This window comes from Petromyzon marinus (assembly GCF_048934315.1).
Source record: "Petromyzon marinus isolate PM22_M1 ecotype Great Lakes invasive population chromosome 80 unlocalized genomic scaffold, UKy_Petmar_22M1.pri1.0 chr80_unloc.1, whole genome shotgun sequence".
Taxonomy (NCBI): Eukaryota; Metazoa; Chordata; class Hyperoartia; order Petromyzontiformes; family Petromyzontidae; genus Petromyzon; species Petromyzon marinus.
The window spans coordinates 114038-139655 of record NW_027422629.1 but is presented as its reverse complement, the minus strand read 5'-3'; the positions used below and the strand labels follow the sequence as shown (position 1 = coordinate 139655).

The 25618-nt window shown below is 51.2% G+C and overlaps 1 protein-coding gene across 1 annotated transcript in view; it reads left to right on the top strand.

Annotated features, from left to right (window-relative positions):
• Positions 1-25618, top strand: part of TAF8 (TATA-box binding protein associated factor 8) — a 36318-nt gene continuing 10700 nt past the window's right edge. Inside the window, exons 1-6 of the mRNA XM_032981447.2 lie at positions 1-134; positions 3495-3645; positions 5058-5156; positions 7811-7870; positions 10834-10958; positions 21522-21672. Of these exons, the coding sequence (XP_032837338.2) occupies positions 108-134; positions 3495-3645; positions 5058-5156; positions 7811-7870; positions 10834-10958; positions 21522-21672 (613 nt within the window). The 5' untranslated portion in view covers positions 1-107. The remainder of the gene's footprint in view (positions 135-3494; positions 3646-5057; positions 5157-7810; positions 7871-10833; positions 10959-21521; positions 21673-25618) is intronic.

Here is a 25618-nt window from a genome sequence, read left to right as displayed (position 1 = left end):
CTTTCCACCCAGAGCGTGACATCATCGCTGCGACTCGCACCCCCCCGTGCGTGACGTCATCGCGTCGGCCCCCACCCCCGCGAGTCACGAGAGACACTCTTAGCAAGATGGCGGACCCTGGAGTCGCAGCCGCTGTACGGGCAAGCGTGTCTCTCTGTGTCTCTGTCTCTGTGTGTGTCTCACTGCGTGTGTGTCTCACTGCGTGTGTGTCTCACTGCGTGTGTGTCTCACTGCGTGTGTGTCTCACTGCGTGTGTGTCTCACTGCGTGTGTGTCTCACTGCGTGTGTGTCTCACTGCGTGTGTGTCTCACTGCGTGTGTGTCTCACTGCGTGTGTGTCTCACTGCGTGTGTGTCTCACTGCGTGTGTGTCTCACTGCGTGTGTGTCTCACTGCGTGTGTGTCTCACTGCGTGTGTGTCTCACTGCGTGTGTGTCTCACTGCGTGTGTGTCTCACTGCGTGTGTGTCTCACTGCGTGTGTGTCTCACTGCGTGTGTGTCTCACTGCGTGTGTGTCTCACTGCGTGTGTGTCTCACTGCGTGTGTGTCTCACTGCGTGTGTGTCTCACTGCGTGTGTGTCTCACTGCGTGTGTGTCTCACTGCGTGTGTGTCTCACTGCGTGTGTGTCTCACTGCGTGTGTGTCTCACTGCGTGTGTGTCTCACTGCGTGTGTGTCTCACTGCGTGTGTGTCTCACTGCGTGTGTGTCTCACTGCGTGTGTGTCTCACTGCGTGTGTGTCTCACTGCGTGTGTGTCTCACTGCGTGTGTGTCTCACTGCGTGTGTGTCTCACTGCGTGTGTGTCTCACTGCGTGTGTGTCTCACTGCGTGTGTGTCTCACTGCGTGTGTGTCTCACTGCGTGTGTGTCTCACTGCGTGTGTGTCTCACTGCGTGTGTGTCTCACTGCGTGTGTGTCTCACTGCGTGTGTGTCTCACTGCGTGTGTGTCTCACTGCGTGTGTGTCTCACTGCGTGTGTGTCTCACTGCGTGTGTGTCTCACTGCGTGTGTGTCTCACTGCGTGTGTGTCTCACTGCGTGTGTGTCTCACTGCGTGTGTGTCTCACTGCGTGTGTGTCTCACTGCGTGTGTGTCTCACTGCGTGTGTGTCTCACTGCGTGTGTGTCTCACTGCGTGTGTGTCTCACTGCGTGTGTGTCTCACTGCGTGTGTGTCTCACTGCGTGTGTGTCTCACTGCGTGTGTGTCTCACTGCGTGTGTGTCTCACTGCGTGTGTGTCTCACTGCGTGTGTGTCTCACTGCGTGTGTGTCTCACTGCGTGTGTGTCTCACTGCGTGTGTGTCTCACTGCGTGTGTGTCTCACTGCGTGTGTGTCTCACTGCGTGTGTGTCTCACTGCGTGTGTGTCTCACTGCGTGTGTGTCTCACTGCGTGTGTGTCTCACTGCGTGTGTGTCTCACTGCGTGTGTGTCTCACTGCGTGTGTGTCTCACTGCGTGTGTGTCTCACTGCGTGTGTGTCTCACTGCGTGTGTGTCTCACTGCGTGTGTGTCTCACTGCGTGTGTGTCTCACTGCGTGTGTGTCTCACTGCGTGTGTGTCTCACTGCGTGTGTGTCTCACTGCGTGTGTGTCTCACTGCGTGTGTGTCTCACTGCGTGTGTGTCTCACTGCGTGTGTGTCTCACTGCGTGTGTGTCTCACTGCGTGTGTGTCTCACTGCGTGTGTGTCTCACTGCGTGTGTGTCTCACTGCGTGTGTGTCTCACTGCGTGTGTGTCTCACTGCGTGTGTGTCTCACTGCGTGTGTGTCTCACTGCGTGTGTGTCTCACTGCGTGTGTGTCTCACTGCGTGTGTGTCTCACTGCGTGTGTGTCTCACTGCGTGTGTGTCTCACTGCGTGTGTGTCTCACTGCGTGTGTGTCTCACTGCGTGTGTGTCTCACTGCGTGTGTGTCTCACTGCGTGTGTGTCTCACTGCGTGTGTGTCTCACTGCGTGTGTGTCTCACTGCGTGTGTGTCTCACTGCGTGTGTGTCTCACTGCGTGTGTGTCTCACTGCGTGTGTGTCTCACTGCGTGTGTGTCTCACTGCGTGTGTGTCTCACTGCGTGTGTGTCTCACTGCGTGTGTGTCTCACTGCGTGTGTGTCTCACTGCGTGTGTGTCTCACTGCGTGTGTGTCTCACTGCGTGTGTGTCTCACTGCGTGTGTGTCTCACTGCGTGTGTGTCTCACTGCGTGTGTGTCTCACTGCGTGTGTGTCTCACTGCGTGTGTGTCTCACTGCGTGTGTGTCTCACTGCGTGTGTGTCTCACTGCGTGTGTGTCTCACTGCGTGTGTGTCTCACTGCGTGTGTGTCTCACTGCGTGTGTGTCTCACTGCGTGTGTGTCTCACTGCGTGTGTGTCTCACTGCGTGTGTGTCTCACTGCGTGTGTGTCTCACTGCGTGTGTGTCTCACTGCGTGTGTGTCTCACTGCGTGTGTGTCTCACTGCGTGTGTGTCTCACTGCGTGTGTGTCTCACTGCGTGTGTGTCTCACTGCGTGTGTGTCTCACTGCGTGTGTGTCTCACTGCGTGTGTGTCTCACTGCGTGTGTGTCTCACTGCGTGTGTGTCTCACTGCGTGTGTGTCTCACTGCGTGTGTGTCTCACTGCGTGTGTGTCTCACTGCGTGTGTGTCTCACTGCGTGTGTGTCTCACTGCGTGTGTGTCTCACTGCGTGTGTGTCTCACTGCGTGTGTGTCTCACTGCGTGTGTGTCTCACTGCGTGTGTGTCTCACTGCGTGTGTGTCTCACTGCGTGTGTGTCTCACTGCGTGTGTGTCTCACTGCGTGTGTGTCTCACTGCGTGTGTGTCTCACTGCGTGTGTGTCTCACTGCGTGTGTCTCACTGCGTGTCTCACTGTGTGTGTCTCACTGTGTGTGTCTCACTGTGTGTGTCTCACTGTGTGTGTCTCACTGTGTGTGTCTCACTGTGTGTGTCTCACTGTGTGTGTCTCACTGTGTGTTTCACTGTGTGTGTCTCACTGCGTGTCTCACTGCGTGTCTCACTGCGTGTCTCACTGTGTGTGTCTCACTGCGTGTCTCACTGTGTGTGTCTCACTGTGTGTGTCTCACTGTGTGTGTCTCACTGTGTGTGTCTCACTGCGTGTCCCACTGTGTGTGTCTCACTGTGTGTCTCACTGTGTGTGTCTCACTGTGTGTTTCACTGTGTGTGTCTCACTGCGTGTCTCACTGCGTGTCTCACTGCGTGTCTCACTGCGTGTCTCACTGCGTGTGTCTCACTGCGTGTCTCACTGTGTGTCTCACTGTGTCTCACTGTGTCTCTCACTGTGTGTCTCACTGTGTGTCTCACTGTGTGTCTCACTGTGTGTCTCACTGTGTGTGTCTCACTGTGTGTGTCTCACTGTGTGTGTCTCACTGTGTGTGTCTCACTGTGTGTGTCTCACTGTGTGTCTCACTGTGTGTGTCTCACTGTGTGTGTCTCACTGTGTGTGTCTCACTGTCTCACTGTGTGTCTCACTGTCTCACTGCGTGTGTCCGTGTAGAGGCCCCGCGTGTCCGCGTGCCAGGCGGATCAGTACGCGGGGACACGGAGACGTTCGCTACTCGTGGCTGTGGGCCTGCTACTGAGGGAGGCTGGCTTCGACTCCACGTCACGGAGCGCCGTGGAGACGCTGACGGAGATGATGCAGAGCTGTGAGACACGCGGGGAGAGAGACACGGGCACAGAGAGACACGGGGAGAGAGACACGGGGGGAGAGAGAGACACGGGGAGAGAGAGAGAGACACGGGGAGAGAGAGACACGGGGAGAGAGAGAGAGAGACACGGGGAGAGAGAGACACGGGGAGAGAGACACGGGGGAGAGAGACACGGGAGGAGAGAGACACGGAGACGTTCGCTACTCGTGGCTGTGGGCCTGCTACTGAGGGAGGCTGGCTTCGACTCCACGTCACGGAGCGCCGTGGAGACGCTGACGGAGATGATGCAGAGCTGTGAGACACGCGGGGAGAGAGACACGGGCACAGAGAGACACGGGGGGAGAGAGACACGGGGAGAGAGAGAGAGACGGGGAGAGAGAGAGAGACACGGGGAGAGAGACACGGGGGAGAGATACACGGGGGGAGAGAGACACGGAGACGTTCGCTACTCGTGGCTGTGGGCCTGCTACTGAGGGAGGCTGGCTTCGACTCCACGTCACGGAGCGCCGTGGAGACGCTGACGGAGATGATGCAGAGCTGTGAGACACGCGGGGAGAGAGACACGGGGGGAGAGACACGGGGAGAGAGACACGGGGGGAGAGAGAGACACGGGGAGAGAGAGAGACACGGGGAGAGAGACACGGGGGAGAGAGACACGCGGGGAGAGAGACACGGGGGGAGAGAGACACGGGGGAGGGGGGGAAACACGAGGAGAGGGGTGGAGAGACACAGAGGGTGTGTTGATGATGTTGATGATGGCGGTGATGGCGGTGATGATGTTGATGATGCTGATGATGGCGGTGATGGCGGTGATGGTGATGGCGGTGATGATGTTGATGATGCTGATGGCGGTGATGGCGGTGATGATGTTGATGATGTTGGTGGTGATCGTGGAGGTTGTAGTGATGGTGGTGGTGATGTTGGTGATGTTGGTGGTGGTGATGTTGATGATGTTGATGTTGTTGATGGCGGTGATGATGTTGATGGTGGTGATGATGTTGATGATGTTGATGGTGTTGATGTTGTTGATGGTGATGATGATGTTGATGATGCTGATGTTGTTGATGATGTTGTTGATGGTGATGATGTTGATGGTGGTGGTGATGTTGATGATGGTGATGTTGTTGATGATGTTGATGGTGGTGATGGTGTTGATGGTAGTGATGATGTTGATGATGGTGATGATGTTGATGTTGTTGATGGCGTTGATGTTGTTGATGATGTTGATGATGGAGCTGATGTTGATGATGTTGATGTTGTTGATGGCGGTGATGTTGATGGTGGTGATGATGTTGATGATGGTGATGATGTTGATGGTGGTGATGGTGATGGCGGTGATGGTGTTGATGTTGTTGATGGTGTTGATGTTGTTGATGTTGTTGATGGTGGTGATGTTGATGATGGTGCAGACATCTCTGAGATTGGTCGCAGTGCACGGGCGTTCTGTGAGCACACTGCCAGAACCCAGCCCACCTTGCCTGATGTCATCGTCTGCCTCTGTGAAATGGGTAAACTACTACACTGTACACTACACTGTACACTACTACACTGTACACTACACTGTACACTACTACACTATACACTACACTACTACACTACACACTACACTACACACTACACTGTACACTACACTTCACAATACACACTACACTACTACACACTACACTACACACTACACTATACACTACACACTACACTACACACTATACACTACACACTACACACTACACTACACTACTACACTACACACTACACTACACACTAGACTACCCTACACACTACACTACACACTACACTACACACTACACTACACTACTACACTACACACTACACTATACACTACACTACTACACTACACTACTACACTACACTACACACTACACTACACACTACACTACACTATACACTACACTACTACACTACACTACACACTACACTACTACACTACACACTACACTACACACTACACTACACTGTACACTACACTTCACACTACACACTACACTACTACACACTACACTACACACTATACACTACACTACACACTACACTACTACACACTACACTACTACACACTACACTACTACACACTACACTACTACACACTACACTACTACACACTACACTACTACACTATACACTACACTAGTATACACTACACACTACACTACACACTATACACTACACTACTACACACTACACTACACACTACACTACACTACTATACACTACACACTACACTACTACACACTACACTACACACTACACTACACATCACTACTACCACACTACACTGTACACTACTACACTACACACTACACTACACTATACACTACACTACTACACTACACTGTACACTACACACTACACTACACACTACACTACACTACTATACACTACACTACTACACACTACACTACACACTATACACTACACTACCACACTACACTACACACTACACTATACACTACACTACTACACACTACACTATACACTACACTATACACGACACTTCACACTACACTATACACTACTACACACTACACTATACACTACACTATACACTACACTACTACACTACACACTACACTACTATACACTACTCTACACTACTATACACTATATACTACACTACACACTACACTATACACTACACTACTACACTATACACTACACTACACTATACACTACACACTACACTACTACACTACACTACTACACTACACTACTACACTACACTACTACACACTACACTACACACTACACTACACTACTACACACTACACTACACTACTACCACACTACACACTACACTACTACACTACACTACTACACACTACATTACACACTACACACTACACTACACACTACACTACTACACTACACTACACACTACACTACACACTACACTACTACACTACACACTACACCATACACTATACACTACACTATACACTACACTACCACACTACACTACTACACACTACACTACACACACTACACTACCACACTACACTACACACTACACTACACTGTACACTATACACTACACTATACACTACACTACCACACTACACTATACACTACACTACTACACACTACACTACATACACTACACTACCACACTACACTACACACTACACTACACTGTACACTACTACACTACACACTACACTACTACACTACACTACACATTACACTACACACTACACTACTACACTACACACTACACCATACACTATACACTACACTATACACTACACTACCACACTACACTACTACACACTACACTACCACACTACACTACACACTACACTACACTGTACACTATACACTACACTATACACTACACTACCACACTACACTATACACTACACTACTACACACTACACTACATACACTACACTACCACACTACACTACTACACTACACTACTACACTACACACTACACTACACACTACACTACACACTACACTACACTACACACTACACTACACACTACACTACCCTACACACTACACTACACACTACACTACACTACTACCACACTACACTACACATTACACTACCCTACACTACTACACTACACTACACACTACACTACTACACTACACTACACACTAGACTACACACTACACTACACACTACACTACACACTACACTACTACACACTACACTACACACTACACTATACACTGTACACTACACACTACACTACCCTACACACTACACTACACTATACACTACACTACTACACTACACACTACACTACACACTACACTACACACTACACTACACACTACACTACACACTACACTACTACACTACACTACTACACTACACACTACACTACACACTACACTACACACTACACTACACTACTACACTACACACTACACTACACACTACACTACACACTACACTACACTACTACACTACACACTACACTACACACTACACTACCACACTACACTACACACTACACTACACACTACACTACACACTACACTACACTACTACACTACACACTACACTACACTGTGCCACGGTGTCCGCGCCCTTCCCAGTCTGTGCTGCCACGTGCCCCTCACGGCCCTTGCCCCCGCAGCGTGCTGAGGCTACGCTCCGTGCGGGGGACCTTTGTCTGTGCTTGTGTCTCAGGGTTTGACGTGGAGGCACTGCCGGACTACGCCAGACACAGCCACTCCTCGTTACCGGCACGTGAGTGGGAACACCGTCACCACCATCATCATCATCGTCACCATCATCACCACCAACATCATCATCACCACCAGGCACAGCCACTCCTCGTTACCGGCACGTGAGTGGGAACACCGTCACCACCATCATCATCGTCACCATCATCACCACCAACATCATCATCGTCATCATCATCATCACCAACATCATCATCATCGTCACCATCATCATCACCGTCATCATCACCAGGCACAGCCACTCCTCGTTACCGGCACGTGAGTGGGAACACCGTCACCATCATCACCGTCATCATCATCACCACCAACATCATCATCGTCATCATCATCATCACCAACATCATCATCATCGTCACCATCATCATCACCGTCATCATCACCAGGCACAGCCACTCCTCGTTACCGGCACGTGAGTGGGAACACCGTCACCACCATCATCACCGTCACCATCATCACCACCAACATCATCATCGTCATCATCATCATCACCAACATCATCATCATCGTCACCATCATCATCACCGTCATCATCACCAGGCACAGCCACTCCTCGTTACCGGCACGTGAGTGGGAACACCGTCACCACCATCATCACCGTCACCATCATCACCACCAACATCATCATCGTCATCATCATCATCACCAACATCATCATCATCGTCACCATCATCATCACCGTCATCATCACCAGGCACAGCCACTCCTCGTTACCGGCACGTGAGTGGGAACAACGTCACCATCATCATCATCGTCATCATCACCACCATCACCATCGTCACCATCATCACCACCAACATCATCACCAACATCATCATCGTCACCATCATCACCACCAACATCATCATCACCACCAGGCACAGCCACTCCTCGTTACCGGCACGTGAGTGGGAACACCGTCACCATCATCATCATCATCGTCACCATCATCACCACCGTCATCACCAACATCATCATCATCACCGTCATCACCATCACCACCGTCATCACCATCACCGTCATCATCATCACCACCAACATCATCATCACCAGGCACAGCCACTCCTCGCTACCGGCACGTGAGTGGGAACACCGTCACCACCATCATCATCGTCATCACCATCACCACCGTGATCACCATCGTCATCATCAACATCATCATCATCACCATCATCATCACCGTCATCATCATCACCATCATCATCACCGTCACCATCATTATCATCATCATCATCACCAACATCATCATCGTCACCGTCATCATCACCATCATCACCATCATCACCGTCATCACCGTCATCATCATCACCATCATCATCACCATCATCATCACCATCATCATCATGATTACCATCACCATCATCACCACCATCACCATCACCACCACCATCATCACCACCGTCACCATCATCACCACCACCATCATCACCATCACTGCCAACATCATCATCACCGTCACCATCATCACTGTCACCATCCTCACCACCATCATCATCACCACCACCATCATCATCACCATCATCACCACCACCACCATCATCACCACCATCATCATCACCATCACCACCACCATCACCACCACTACCACCATCATCACCGTCACCATCATCACCACCATCATCACCATCATCGCCAGGCACAGTCACTCTTCGCTGCCGGCACGTGAGTGGCAACGCCATCACCACCACCGCCACTGCCATCATCATCACCATCATCACCATCACCATCATCATCACCGCCACCGTCATCATCACCATCACCATCACCACCTTCACCATTACCGCCATCATCACCATCATCATCACCACCATCATCATCACCATCATCATCACCACCATCATCATCACCATCATCACCACCACCACCATCATCATCACCACCATCATCATCATCATCACCACCATCACCACCATCATCACCACCACCACCACCACCTTCACCATTATCACCACCATCACCACCATCATCATCACCACCACTACCATCACCACCACCACCATCATCACCACCTTCACCATTATCATCACCATTACCACCGCCATCATCACCACCGCCATCAACGCCATCATCACCACCGTCACCATTACCACCATCATCACCCCCATAACCATTACCGCCACCACCATCATCACCACCACCATCACCATGCATGTGGTGGTGGTTGTGGTGGTGTCTAAGACTGGTGGTTGTTGTGGTTGTGGTGGTGGTTGTGGTGTTGGTTGTGGTGGTGGTGTTTAACACTGTGTTGGTTGTGGTGTTGGTTGTGGTGGTGGTTGTGGTGGTGGTGTCTAACACTGGTTGTGGTGGTGGTTGTGGTGGTGTCTAACACTGTGATGGTTGTGGTTGTGGTGTTGGTTGTGGTGTTGTCTAACACTGTGGTGTTGTCTAACACTGTGGTGTTGTCTAACACTGTGGTGTTGGTTGTGGTGGTTGTGGTGGTGGTTGTGGTGGTGGTGTCTAACACTGTGGTGGTTGTGGTGGTTGTGGTTGTGGTGGTGGTGTCTAACACTGTGGTGTTTGTGGTGGTGTCTAACACTGTGGTGGTTGTGGTGGTTGTCGTGGTGGTTGTGGTGTTGGTTGTGGTGGTTGTGGTGGTGTCTAACACTGTGGTGGTTGTGGTGTCTAACACTGTGGTGGTTGTGGTGGTGGTTGTGGTGTTGGTTGTGGTGGTGGCTAACACTGTGGTGGTTGTGGTGGTGGTTGTGGTGTTGGTTGTGGTGGTGGCTAACACTGTGGTGGTTGTTGTGGTGGTTGTGGTGGTGTTGGTTGTGGTGGTTGTGGTGGTGTCTAACACCGTGGTGGTTGTGGTGGTTGTGGTGTTGGTTGTGGTGGTGGTGTTTAACACTGTGGTGGTGTTGGTTGTTGTGGTGTTGTCTAACACTGTGGTGGTTGTGGTGTTGGTTGTGGTGTTGTCTAACACTGTGGTGGTTGTGGTGTTGGTTGTGGTGGTTGTGGTGTTGGTTGTGGTGGTTGTGGTGTTGGTTGTGGTAGCCGCGGGCAGCCATGCTCCCGCCCCAGCCCGCGTCTTGCCGACCGGAGTCCGAAGGAGCCGGCCAGCACACATCCCTCAGTACTACCCTGAGCTACCGGACCCACACACCTACATACGCACTCCGGTAATCACCACTCACTCACTCACTCACCACACATCCCTCAGTACTACCCTGAGCTACCAGACCCACACACCTACATACGCACTCCGGTAATCACCACTCACTCACTCACACACTCACACACTCACTCACTCACTCACCACACATCCCTCAGTACTACCCTGAGCTACCGGACCCACACACCTACATACGTACTCCGGTAATCACCACTCACTCACTCACTCAGCCACTCACTCACTCACACACTCACCCACTCACTCACTCACCACACATCCCTCAGTACTACCCTGAGCTACCAGACCCACACACCTACATACGTACTCCGGTAATCACCACTCACCCACTCACTCAGCCACTCACTCACTCACACACTCACCCACTCACTCACTCACCACACATCCCTCAGTACTACCCTGAGCTACCAGACCCACACACCTACATACGCACTCCGGTAATCACCACTCACCCACTCACTCAGCCACTCACTCACTCACACACTCACCCACTCACTCACTCACCACACATCCCTCAGTACTACCCTGAGCTACCAGACCCACACACCTACATACGCACTCCGGTAATCACCACTCACCCACTCACTCAGCCACTCACTCACTCACACACTCACCCACTCACTCACTCACCACACATCCCTCAGTACTACCCTGAGCTACCAGACCCACACACCTACATACGCACTCCGGTAATCACCACTCACTCACTCACTCACACACTCACACACTCACTCACTCACTCACCACACATCCCTCAGTACTACCCTGAGCTACCGGACCCACACACCTACATACGTACTCCGGTAATCACCACTCACTCACTCAGCCACTCACTCACTCACACACTCACCCACTCACTCACCACACATCCCTCAGTACTACCCTGAGCTACCAGACCCACACACCTACATACGTACTCCGGTAATCACCACTCACCCACTCACTCAGCCACTCACTCACTCACACACTCACCCACTCACTCACTCACCACACATCCCTCAGTACTACCCTGAGCTACCAGACCCACACACCTACATACGCACTCCGGTAATCACCACTCACCCACTCACTCAGCCACTCACTCACTCACACACTCACCCACTCACTCACTCACCACACATCCCTCAGTACTACCCTGAGCTACCAGACCCACACACCTACATACGCACTCCGGTAATCACCACTCACCCACTCACTCAGCCACTCACTCACTCACACACTCACCCACTCACTCACTCACCACACATCCCTCAGTACTACCCTGAGCTACCAGACCCACACACCTACATACGTACTCCGGTAATCACCACTCACTCAGCCACTCACACACTCACCATACATCCCTCAGTACTACCCTGAGCTACCGGACCCACACACCTACATACGCACTCCGGTAATCACCACTCACTCACTCACACACTCACTCACACACTCACTCACTCACTCACCACACATCCCTCAGTACTACCCTGAGCTACCGGACCCACACACCTACATACGTACTCCGGTAATCACCACTCACTCAGCCACTCACACACTCACCATACATCCCTCAGTACTACCCTGAGCTACCGGACCCACACACCTACATACGCACTCCGGTAATCACCACTCACTCACTCACCACACATCCCTCAGTACTACCCTGAGCTACCAGACCCACACACCTACATACGTACTCCGGTAATCACCACTCACTCACTCACTCACCACACATCCCTCAGTACTACCCTGAGCTACCAGACCCACACACCTACATACGCACTCCGGTAATCACCACTCACTCACCACTCACTCACTCACTCACACACTCACTCAGCCACTCAGCCACTCACACACTCACTCACTCACCACACATCCCCCAGTACTACCCTGAGCTACCGGACCCACACACCTACATACGCACTCCGGTAATCACCACTCACTCACTCACCACTCACTCACTCCACATCCCTTAGTACTACCCTGAGCTACCGGACCCACACACCGACATACGCACTCCGGTAATCACCACTCACTCACTCACTCACCACACATCCCTCAGTACTACCCTGAGCTACCAGACCCACACACCTACATACGTACTCCGGTAATCACCACTCACTCACTCACTCACCACACATCCCTCAGTACTACCCTGAGCTACCAGACCCACACACCTACATACGCACTCCGGTAATCACCACTCACTCACTCACCACACATCCCCCAGTACTACCCTGAGCTACCGGACCCACACACCTACATACGCACTCCGGTACTCACCACTCACTCACTCAGCCACTCACACACTCACTCAGCCACTCACTCACTCACACACTCACTCACTCACCACACATCCCCCAGTACTTCCCTGAGCTACCGGACCCACACACCTACATACGCACTCCGGTAATCACCACTCACTCACTCACCACTCACTCACTCACTCAGCCACTCACTTACTCACTCACACACTCACTCACTCAGCCACTCACTCACTCACCCAACCACTCACTCACTCACTCACACACTCACTCACCACACATCCCCCAGTACTACCCTGAGCTACCGGACCCACACACCTACATACGCACTCCGGTACTCACCACTCACTCACCACTCACTCACCACTCACTCACTCACTCACCACACATCCCTCAGTACTACCCTGAGCTACCGGACCCACACACCTACATACGCACTCCGGTAATCACCACTCACTCACTCACTCACCACTCACTCACTCACTCAGCCACTCACTCACACACTCACTCACTCAGCCACTCACTCACTCACTCACCCACCCACTCACTCACTCACTCACACACTCACTCACCACACATCCCCCAGTACTACCCTGAGCTACCGAACCCACACACCTACATACGCACTCCGGTACTCACCACTCACTCACCACTCACTCACCACTCACTCACTCACTCACCACACATCCCTCAGTACTACCCTGAGCTACCAGACCCACACACCTACATACGCACTCCGGTAATCACCACTCACTCACTCACTCACCACACATCCCTCAGTACTACCCTGAGCTACCAGACCCACACACGTACATACGTACTCCGGTAATCACCACTCACTCACACACTCACTCACTCACTCACCCACCCACTCACTCACTCACCACACACTCACCACACATCCCTCAGTACTACCCTGAGCTACCGGACCCACACACCTACATACGTACTCCGGTAATCACCACTCACTCACTCACCACTCACTCACCACTCACTCACCATTCACTCACCACACATCCCTCAGTACTACCCTGAGCTACCAGACCCACACACCTACATACGCACTCCGGTAATCACCACTCACTCACTCACCACTCACTCACCACTCACTCACTCACCACTCATCCCTCAGTACTACCCTGAGCTACCGGACCCACACACCTACATACGCACTCCGGTAATCACCACTCACTCACCACTCACTCACACACTCACTCACTCACTCACACACTCACTCACCACACATCCCTCAGTACTACCCTGAGCTACCGGACCCACACACCTACATACGCACTCCGGTAATCACAATCACTCACTCACTCAGCCACTCACTCACTCAGCCACTCACTCACTCACTCAGCCACTCACTCAGACACTCACTCACCCACTCACTCACCCACTCACTCAGCCACTCACTGACTCACTCACCCACTCACTCACCCACTCACTCACCCACTCACTCACCCACTCACTCACTCACCACACATCCCTCAGTACTACCCTGAGCTACCAGACCCACACACCTACATACGCACTCCGGTAATCACCACTCACTCACCACTCACTCACACACTCACTCACTCAGCCACTCACTCACTCACACACTCACTCACTCAGCCACTCACTCACTCACTCAGCCACTCACTCACTCACACACTCACCCACCCACTCACTCACACACTCACTCACCACTCACACACTCACTCACCACACATCCCTCAGTACTACCCTGAGCTACCAGACCCACACACCTACATACGCACTCCTGTACTCACCACTCACTCACCACACATCCCTCAGTACTACCCTGAGCTACCGGACCCACACACCTACATACGCACTCCGGTACTCACCACTCACTCACCACTCACTCACACACTCACTCACTCACTCACACACTCACTCACTCACCACTCACTCACCACTCACTCACTCACTCACCACTCACTCACCACTCACTCACCACACATCCCTCAGTACTACCCTGAGCTATCGGACCCACACACCTACATACGCACTCCGGTACTCACCACTCACTCACCACTCACTCACTCACACACTCACCACACATCCCTCAGTACTACCCTGAGCTACCGGACCCACACACCTACATACGTACTCCGGTAATCACCACTCACTCACCCACTCACTCAGCCACTCACTCACTCACCACACATCCCTCAGTACTACCCTGAGCTACCGGACCCACACACCTACATACGCACTCCGGTAATCACCACTCACTCAGCCACTCACACACTCACTCACTCACTCACCCACTCAGCCACTCACCCACTCACCCACTCGCTCACTCACACACTCACTCACCACTCACTCACTCACACATCCCCCAGTACTACCCTGAGCTACCAGACCCACACACCTACATACGCACTCCGGTAATCACCACTCACTCACCACTCACTCACACACTCACTCACCCACTCACTCACACACTCACCACACATCCCCCAGTACTACCCTGAGCTACCGGACCCACACACCTACATACGCACTCCGGTACTCACCACTCACTCACCACTCACTCACTCACCACACATCCCTCAGTACTACCCTGAGCTACCGGACCCACACACCTACATACGCACTCCGGTAATCACCACTCACTCACTCAGCCACTCACTCACTCAGCCACTCACTCACACACTCAGCCACTCACTCACTCACCCACCCACCCACTCATTCACTCACCCACTCACTCACTCACCACTCACTCACTCACTCACCACTCACTCACTCACTCACCCACTCACTCACTCACCCACTCAGCCACTCAGCCACTCACTCACTCAGCCACTCACTCACTCAGCCACTCACTCACCACTCAGCCACTCACTCACTCACTCAGCCACTCACTCACTCAGCCACTCACTCAGCCACTCACTCAATCACCACACATCCCTCAGTACTACCCTGAGATACCGGACCCACACACCTACATACCCACTCCGGTAATCACCACTCACCCACTCACTCACTCACTCACCCACTCACACACTCACTCACTCACTCAGCCACTCACTCACTCAGCCACTCACTCACTCACTCAGCCACTCACTCACCACTCAATCACCACACATCCCCCAGTACTACCCTGAGCTACCGGACCCACACACCTACATACGCACTCCGGTAATCACCAATCACTCACTCACCACTCACTCAGCCACTCAGACACTCACTCACTCAGCCACTCACTCACTCACTCAGCCACTCACCCACTCACTCACTCACTCACACACTCACTCACCCACTCACTCACTCAGCCACTCACTCACTCACTCAGCCACTCACTCACCCACTCACTCACTCACCACACATCCCCAAGTACTACCCTGAGCTACCGGACCCACACACCTACATACGTACTCCGGTAATCACCACTCACTCACCACTCACTCACTCACTCACCACTCACTCACTCACTCACCCACTCACTCAGCCACTCACTGACTCACTCACCCACTCACTCACCCACTCACTCACCCACTCACTCACCCACTCACCCACTCACTCACCACACATCCCCCAGTACTACCCTGGGCTACCGGACCCACACACCTACATACGCACTCCGGTAATCACCACTCACTCACTCACTCACCACTCACTCACCACTCACTCACCACTCACTCACCACACATCCCTCAGTACTACCCTGAGCTACCGGACTCACACACCTACATACGCACTCCGGTAATCACCACTCACTCACTCACCACTCACTCACTCACTCACCACCCACTCACCCACTCACTCACCACACATCCCCCAGTACTACCCTGAGCTACCGGACCCACACACCTACATACGCACTCCGGTACTCACCACTCACTCACCACTCACTCACTCACTCACCACTCACTCACTCACTCACCACACATCCCCCAGTACTACCCTGAGCTACCGGACCCACACACCTACATACGCACTCCGGTAATCACCACTCACTCACCACTTACTCACACACTCACTCACCCACTCACTCACCACTCACTCACTCACCCACTCGCTCAGCCACTCACTGACTCACTCACCCACTCACTCACTCAGCCACTCACTCACCACACATCCCCCAGTACTACCCTGAGCTACCAGACCCACACACCTACATACGCACTCCGGTAATCACCACTCACTCACTTACTCACTCAGCCACTCACTCATCACTCACCCACCCACTCACCACTCACTCACTCACTCACCCACTCACTCACCCACTCACTCGGCCACTCACCCACTCACTCACTCACCCACCCACCCACCCACTCACTCACCCACTCACCCACCCACTCACTCACCCACCCATCCACTCACTCACTCACTCACACACTCACTCACTCACCACTCACTCACTCACACATCCCCCAGTACTACCCTGAGCTACCAGACCCACACACCTACATACGTACTCCGGTACTCACCACTCACTCACCACTCACTCACTCAGCCACTCACCACTTACTCACCACTCACTTACTCACTCACTCACCCACTCAATCACTCACTCACTCACACACTCACTCACCCACTCACTCACCCACTCACTCAGCCACTCACCCACTCACTCACTCACTCAGTCACCCACCCACTCACTCACACACTCACTCACCCACTCACTCACCCACTCACTCACTCACCCACTCACTCACCCACTTACCCACTCACCCACTCACTCACCACTCACCCACTCACTCACTCACCCACTCACTCAGCCACTCACCCACTCACTCACTCACCCACCCACCCACTCACTCACACACTCACCCACTCACTCACTGACCACTCACTCACTCACCACTCACTCACCACACATCCCCCAGTAGTACCCTGAGCTACCAGACCCACACACCTACATATGCACTCCGGTACTCACCACTCACCCACTCACTCACCCACTCACTCACCCACTCACTCACTCACTCATCCACCCCTCACTCACCCACTCACTCACCCACTCACTCACTCATCACTCACCCACTCATCACTCACCACTCACTCATTCACCCACTCACTCATCACTCACCACTCACTCACTCATCACTCACACACTCACTCACTCACACACTCACTCACACACTCACTCACCCACCACTCACTCATCACTCACCACTCACTCATTCACCCACTCACTCAACACTCACCACTCACTCACCACTCACTCACTCACCCACTCACTCACGATTCACTCACTCACCACTCACTCACCACTCACCCACCACTCACTCATCACTCACTCACCACTCACTCACCCACTCACTCACTCATCACTCACCACTCACTCACCACCACTCACCCACTCACTCACCCACTCACCCACCCACCCACTCACTCACCACCACTCACTCACCACTCACTCACCACTCACTCACTCACGACTCACTCACCACTCACTCATCACTCACCATTCACTCACTCACCCCGTGTCTCACCCCCCTTGTCTCACCCTGTGTCTCACCCCGTGTCTCACCCCGTGTCTCACCCCGTGTCTCACCCCCTGTCTCACCCCGTGTCTCACCCCGTGTCTCACCCCCTGTCTCACCCCGTGTCTCACCCCGTGTCTCACCCCGTGTCTCACCCCGTGTCTCACCCCGTGTCTCACCCCGTGTCTCACCCTGTGTCTCACCCTGTGTCTCACCCCGTGTGTCTCACCCCGTGTGTCTCACCCCATGTGTCTCACCCCCCGTGTCTCACCCCCCATGTCTCACCCCGCGTGTCTCACCCCCCGTGTCTCACCCCGTGTCTCACCGTGTCTCTCGCTGTGTCTCACCGTGTCTCACCCCGTGTCTCACCCCGTGTGTCTCACCCCGTGTGTCTCACCCCGTGTGTCTCACCCCATGTGTCTCACCCCCCGTGTCTCACCCCCCATGTCTCACCCCGCGTGTCTCACCCCCCGTGTCTCACCCCCCGTGTCTCACCCCCCCATGTCTCACCCCGCGTGTCTCACCTCGTGTCTCACCCTGTGTCTCACCCCGCGTGTCTCACCCCGTGTCTCACCGTGTCTCTCGCTGTGTCTCACCCCGTGTCTCACCCTGTGTCTCACCCCGTGTCTCACCCCGTGTCTCACCCCGTGTCTCACCCCGTGTCTCACCCCACGTGTCTCACCCCGTGTCTCACCCCGTGTCTCACCCCACGTGTCTCACCCCCCGTGTCTCACCGTGTCTCACCCCCCGTGTCTCTCCCCGTGTCTCTCCCCGTGTCTCTCCCCGTGTCTCTCCCCGTGTCTCACCCCGTGTCTCACCCCGTGTCTCACCCCGTGTCTCTCCCTGTGTCTCACCCCGTGTCTCTCCCCGTGTCTCCCCGTGTCTCACCCCGTGTCTCACCCCGCGTGTCTCTCTGTAGACGTATCGTGAGCCCGTGTCTGGGTACCAGGCGCTACGGGATCGTGTGTCTCACCCCGTGTCTCACCCTGTGTCTCACCCCGTGTCTCTCCCTGTGTCTCACCCCGTGTCTCTCCCCGTGTCTCCCCGTGTCTCACCCCGTGTCTCACCCCGCGTGTCTCTCTGTAGACGTATCGTGAGCCCGTGTCTGGGTACCAGGCGCTACGGGATCGTGTGTCTCACCCTGTGTCTCACCCTGTGTCTCACCCCGTGTCTCACCCTTTGTCTCACCCCGTGTCTCACCCCGTGTCTCACCCCGTGTCTCACCCCGTGTCTCTCCCCGTGTCTCTCCCCGTGTCTCACCCCGTGTCTCACCCTGTGTCTCACCCCGTGTCTCACCCCGTGTCTCTCCCCGTGTCTCACCCCGTGTCTCACCCCGTGTCTTTCCCCGTGTCTCACTGTGTCTCTCTGTAGACGTATCGTGAGCCCGTGTCTGGGTACCAGGCGCTACGGGATCGTGTGTCTCACCCCGTGTCTCACCCCGTGTCTCACCCCGTGTCTCACCCCGTGTCTCACCCCGTGTCTCTCCCCGTGTCTCTCCCCGTGTCTCACCCCGTGTCTCACCCCGCGTGTCTCTCTGTAGACGTATCGTGAGCCCGTGTCTGGGTACCAGGCGCTACGGGATCGTGTGTCTCACCCCGTGTCTCTCCCCGTGTCTCACCCCGTGTCTCACCCCGTGTCTCACTGTGTCTCTCTGTAGACGTATCGTGAGCCCGTGTCTGGGTACCAGGCGCTACGGGATCGTGTGTCTCACCCCGTGTCTCACCCTGTGTCTCACCCCGTGTCTCTCCCTGTGTCTCACCCCGTGTCTCTCCCCGTGTCTCCCCGTGTCTCACCCCGTGTCTCACCCCGCGTGTCTCTCTGTAGACGTATCGCGAGCCCGTGTCTGGGTACCAGGCGCTACGGGATCGTGTGTCTCACCCTGTGTCTCACCCTGTGTCTCACCCCGTGTCTCTCCCCGTGTCTCCCCGTGTCTCACCCCGTGTCTCACCCCGCGTGTCTCTCTGTAGACGTATCGCGAGCCCGTGTCTGGGTACCAGGCGCTACGGGATCGTGTGTCTCACCCTGTGTCTCACCCTGTGTCTCACCCCGTGTCTCTCCCCGTGTCTCCCCGTGTCTCACCCCGTGTCTCACCCCGCGTGTCTCTCTGTAGACGTATCGTGAGCCCGTGTCTGGGTACCAGGCGCTACGGGATCGTGTGTCTCACCCTGTGTCTCACCCTGTGTCTCACCCCGTGTCTCACCCCGTGTCTCACCCCCCGTGTCTCACCCCCCGTGTCTCACCCCCCGTGTCTCTCCCCGTGTCTCTCCCCGTGTCTCTCCCCGTGTCTCACCCCGTGTCTCACCGTGTCTCACCCCCCGTGTCTCTCCCCGTGTCTCTCCCCGTGTCTCTCCCCGTGTCTCTCCCCGTGTGTCTCACTCCGTGTCTCACCCCGCGTGTCTCTCTGTAGACGTATCGCGAGCCCGTGTCTGGGTACCAGGCGCTACGGGATCGTGTGTCTCACCCCGTGTCTCTCCCCGTGTCTCACCCCGTGTCTCACCCCGCGTGTCTCTCTGTAGACGTATCGTGAGCCCGTGTCTGGGTACCAGGCGCTACGGGATCGTGTGTCTCACCCTGTGTCTCACCCCGTGTCTCACCGTGTCTCACCCCCCGTGTCTCACCCCGTGTCTCTCCCCGTGTCTCACCGTGTCTCTCTGTAGACGTATCGTGAGCCCGTGTCTGGGTACCAGGCGCTACGGGATCGTGTGTCTCACCCCGTGTCTCACCCTGTGTCTCACCCCGTGTCTCACCCTGTGTCTCACCCCGTGTCTCACCCCGTGTCTCACCCCGTGTCTCTCCCCGTGTCTCACCCCGTGTCTCACCCCGTGTCTCACCCCGTGTCTCACCCCGCGTGTCTCTCTGTAGACGTATCGCGAGCCCGTGTCTGGGTACCAGGCGCTACGGGATCGTGTGTCTGCACGCCGGAGAGATGTTGAGACGTCTCTCACCAGATTCGTTGCCAAGACCGGCACCACTCCGCAAAGTCTCTTCGCCGGACACTCGGACACATTCCCCCGTGAGTACTACCAGCGGCAGTGGCAGTAGCGGAATCACTAGTAGTAGTAGTAGTATCAGTAGTAATAGTATCAGCAGTAGTAGTAGCAGTAGTATCAGTAGTAATAGTATCAGCAGTAGTAGTAGCAGTAGTAGTAGTAGCAGTAGTAGTAGTAGCAGTAGTAGTAGTATCAGTAGTAGTAGTATCAGCAGTAGTAGTATCAGTAGTAGTAGTATCAGTAGTAGTAGTAGCAGTAGTAGTAGTAGCAGTAGTAGTAGTATCAGTAGTAGTAGCAGTAGTAGTAGTATCAGTAGTAGTAGTATCAGTAGTAGTAGTATCAGTAGTAGTAGTATCAGCAGTAGTAGTATCAGTAGTAGTATCAGTAGTAGTAGTAGCAGTAGTAGTAGTATCAGTAGTAGTAGTATCAGCAGTAGTAGTATCAGTAGTAGTATCAGTAGTAGTAGTATCAGTAGTAGTAGTATCAGTAGTAGTAGTATCAGTAATAGTAGTATCAGTAGTAGTATCAGTAGTAGTAGTATCAGTAGTAGTAGTATCAGTAGTAGTAGTATCAGTAGTAGTAGTATCAGTAGTAGTAGTATCAGCAGTAGTAGTATCAGTAGTAGTAGTATCAGTAGTAGTAGTAGCAGTAGTAGTAGTATCAGTAGTAGTATCAGTAGTAGTAATATCAGTAGTAGTAGTATCAGTAGTAGTAGTATCAGCAGTAGTAGTATCAGTAGTAGTAGTAGTATCAGTAGTAGTATCAGTAGTAGTAGTATCAGTAGTAGTAGCAGTAGTAGTAGTATCAGTAGTAGTAGTATCAGTAGTAGTAGTATCAGCAGTAGTAGTATCAGTAGTAGTATCAGTAGTAGTAGTATCAGTAGTAGTATCAGTAGTAGTAGTATCAGCAGTAGTAGTATCAGCAGTAGTAGTATCAGTAGTAGTATCAGTAGTAGTAGTATCAGTAGTAGTAGTATCAGTAGTAGCAGTAGTAGTAGTATCAGTAGTAGTAGTATCAGCAGTAGTAGTATCAGTAGTAGTATCAGTAGTAGTAGTATCAGTAGTAGTAGTATCAGTAGTAGTATCAGTAGTAGTAGTATCAGTAGTAATATTATCAGTAGTAGCAGTAGTAGTATCAGTAGTAGTAGCAGTAGTAGTAGTATCAGTAGTAGTAGCAGTAGTAGTAGTATCAGTAGTAGTAGTATCAGTAGTAATATTATCAGTAGTAGCAGTAGTAGTATCAGTAGTAGTAGCAGTAGTAGTAGTATCAGTAGTAGTAGTATCAGCATTAGTAGTATCAGTAGTAGTATCAGTAGTAGTAATATCAGTAGTAATATTATCAGTAGTAGCAGTAGTAGTAGTAGTATCAGTAGTAGTAGTATCAGCAGTAGTAGTATCAGTAGTAATAGTATCAGTAGTAATAGTATCAGTAGTAGTAGTATCAGTAGTAGTAGTATTAGTAGTAGTGGTAGTATCAGTAGTAGTAGTATCAGTAGTAACAGTATCAGCAGTAGTAGTAGCAGTAGTAGTAGTATCAGTAGTAGTAGTATCAGCAGTAGTAGTAGCAGTAGTAGTAGTAGCAGTAGTAGTAGTAGCAGTAGTAGTAGTATCAGTAGTAGTAGCAGTAGTAGTAGTATCAGTAGTAGTAGTATCAGTAGTAGTAGTATCAGTAGTAGTAGCAGTAGTAGTAGTATCAGTAGTAGTAGTAGTATCAGTAGTAGTAGTATCAGTAGTAGTAGTAGCAGTAGTAGTAGTATCAGTAGTAGTAGTATCAGTAGTAGTAGCAGTAGTAGTAATATCAGTAGTAGTATCAGCAGTAGTAGTATCAGTAGTAGCAGTAGTAGTAGTATCAGTAGTAGTAGTATCAGCAGTAGTAGTATCAGTAGTAGTATCAGTAGTAGTAGTATCAGTAGTAGTAGTATCAGTAGTAGTAGCAGTAGTAGTAGTATCAGTAGTAGTAGTAGCAGTAGTAGTAGTATCAGTAGTAGTAGTATCAGTAGTAGTATCAGTAGTAGTAGTATCAGTAGTAATATTATCAGTAGTAGCAGTAGTAGTATCAGTAGTACTAGCAGTAGTAGTAGTATCAGTAGTAGTAGTATCAGCAGTAGTAGTATCAGTAGTAGTAATATCAGTAGTAATATTATCAGTAGTAGCAGTAGTATCAGTAGTAGTAGTATCAGCAGTAGTAGTATCAGTAGTAGTATCAGTAGTAGTAGTATCAGTAGTAGTATCAGTAGTAGTAGTATCAGTAGTAGTAGCAGTAGTAGTAGTATCAGTAGTAGTAGTAGCAGTAGTAGTAGTATCAGTAGTAGTAGTAGTATCAGTAGTAGTATCAGTAGTAGTAGTATCAGTAGTAATATTATCAGTAGTAGCAGTAGTAGTATCAGTAGTAGTAGCAGTAGTAGTAGTATCAGTAGTAGTAGTATCAGCAGTAGTAGTATCAGTAGTAGTATCAGTAGTAGTAATATCAGTAGTAATATTATCAGTAGTAGCAGTAGTAGTAGTATCAGTAGTAGTAGTATCAGCAGTAGTAGTATCAGTAGTAATAGTATCAGTAGTAATAGTATCAGTAGTAGTAGTATCAGTAGTAGTAGTATCAGTAGTAGTAGTATCAGTAGTAGTAGTAGTATCAGTAGTAACAGTATCAGCAGTAGTAGTAGCAGTAGTAGTAGTATCAGTAGTAGTAGTATCAGCAGTAGTAGTAGTAGCAGTAGTAGCAGTAGCAGTAGTATCAGTAGTAGTAGCAGTAGTAGTAGTATCAGTAGTAGTAGTATCAGTAGTAGTAGTATCAGTAGTAGTAGTATCAGTAGTAGTAGTAGCAGTAGTAGTAGTATCAGTAGTAGTAGTATCAGTAGTAGTAGTAGCAGTAGTAGTAGTATCAGTAGTAGTAGTATCAGCAGTAGTAGTATCAGTAGTAGTATCAGTAGTAGTAGTATCAGTAGTAGTAATATCAGTAGTAGTAGTATCAGTAGTAGTAGTATCAGCAGTAGTAGTATCAGTAGTAGTATTATTAATAGTATTAGTAATAGTATCAGTAGTAATAGTATCAGTAGTAGTAGTATCAGTAGTAGTAGTAGTATCAGTAGTAGTAGTATCAGTAGTAGTAGTATCAGTAGTAGTAGTATCAGTAGTAGTAGTAGCAGTAGTAGTAGTATCAGTAGTAGTATCAGTAGTAGTAGTATCAGTAGTAGCAGTAGTAGTAGTATCAGTAGTAGTAGTATCAGCAGTAGTAGTATCAGTAGTAGTATCAGTAGTAGTAATATCAGTAGTAGTAGTATCAGTAGTAGTAGTATCAGCAGTAGTAGTATCAGTAGTAGTATTATTAATAGTATTAGTAATAGTATCAGTAGTAATAGTATCAGTAGTAGTAGTATCAGTAGTAGTAGTAGTATCAGTAGTAGTAGTATCAGTAGTAGTAGTATCAGTAGTAGTAGTAGCAGTAGTAGTAGTATCAGTAGTAGTAGTATCAGTAGTAGTAGTATCAGTAGTAGTAGTAGCAGTAGTAGTATCAGTAGTAATATCAGTAGTCGTAGTAGTAGTATCAGTAGTAGTAGTATCATTAGTAGTATCAGTAGTAGTAGTATCAGTAGTAGTATCAGTAGTAGTATCAGCAGTAGTAGTATCAGTAGTAGTATCAGTAGTAATAGTATCAGTAGTAATAGTATCAGTAGTAGCAGTAGTAGTAGTAGTATCAGTAGTAGTAGTATCAGTAGTAGTAGTATCAGTAGTAGTAGTAGTATCAGTAGTAACAGTATCAGCAGTAGTAGTAGCAGTAGTAGTAGTATCAGTAGTAGTAGTATCAGCAGTAGTAGTAGCAGTAGTAGTAGTAGCAGTAGTAGTAGTAGCAGTAGTAGTAGTAGCAGTAGTAGTAGCAGTAGTAGTAGTATCAGTAGTAGTAGTATCAGTAGTAGTAGTATCAGTAGTAGTAGTATCAGTAGTAGTAGTAGCAGTAGTAGTAGTATCAGTAGTA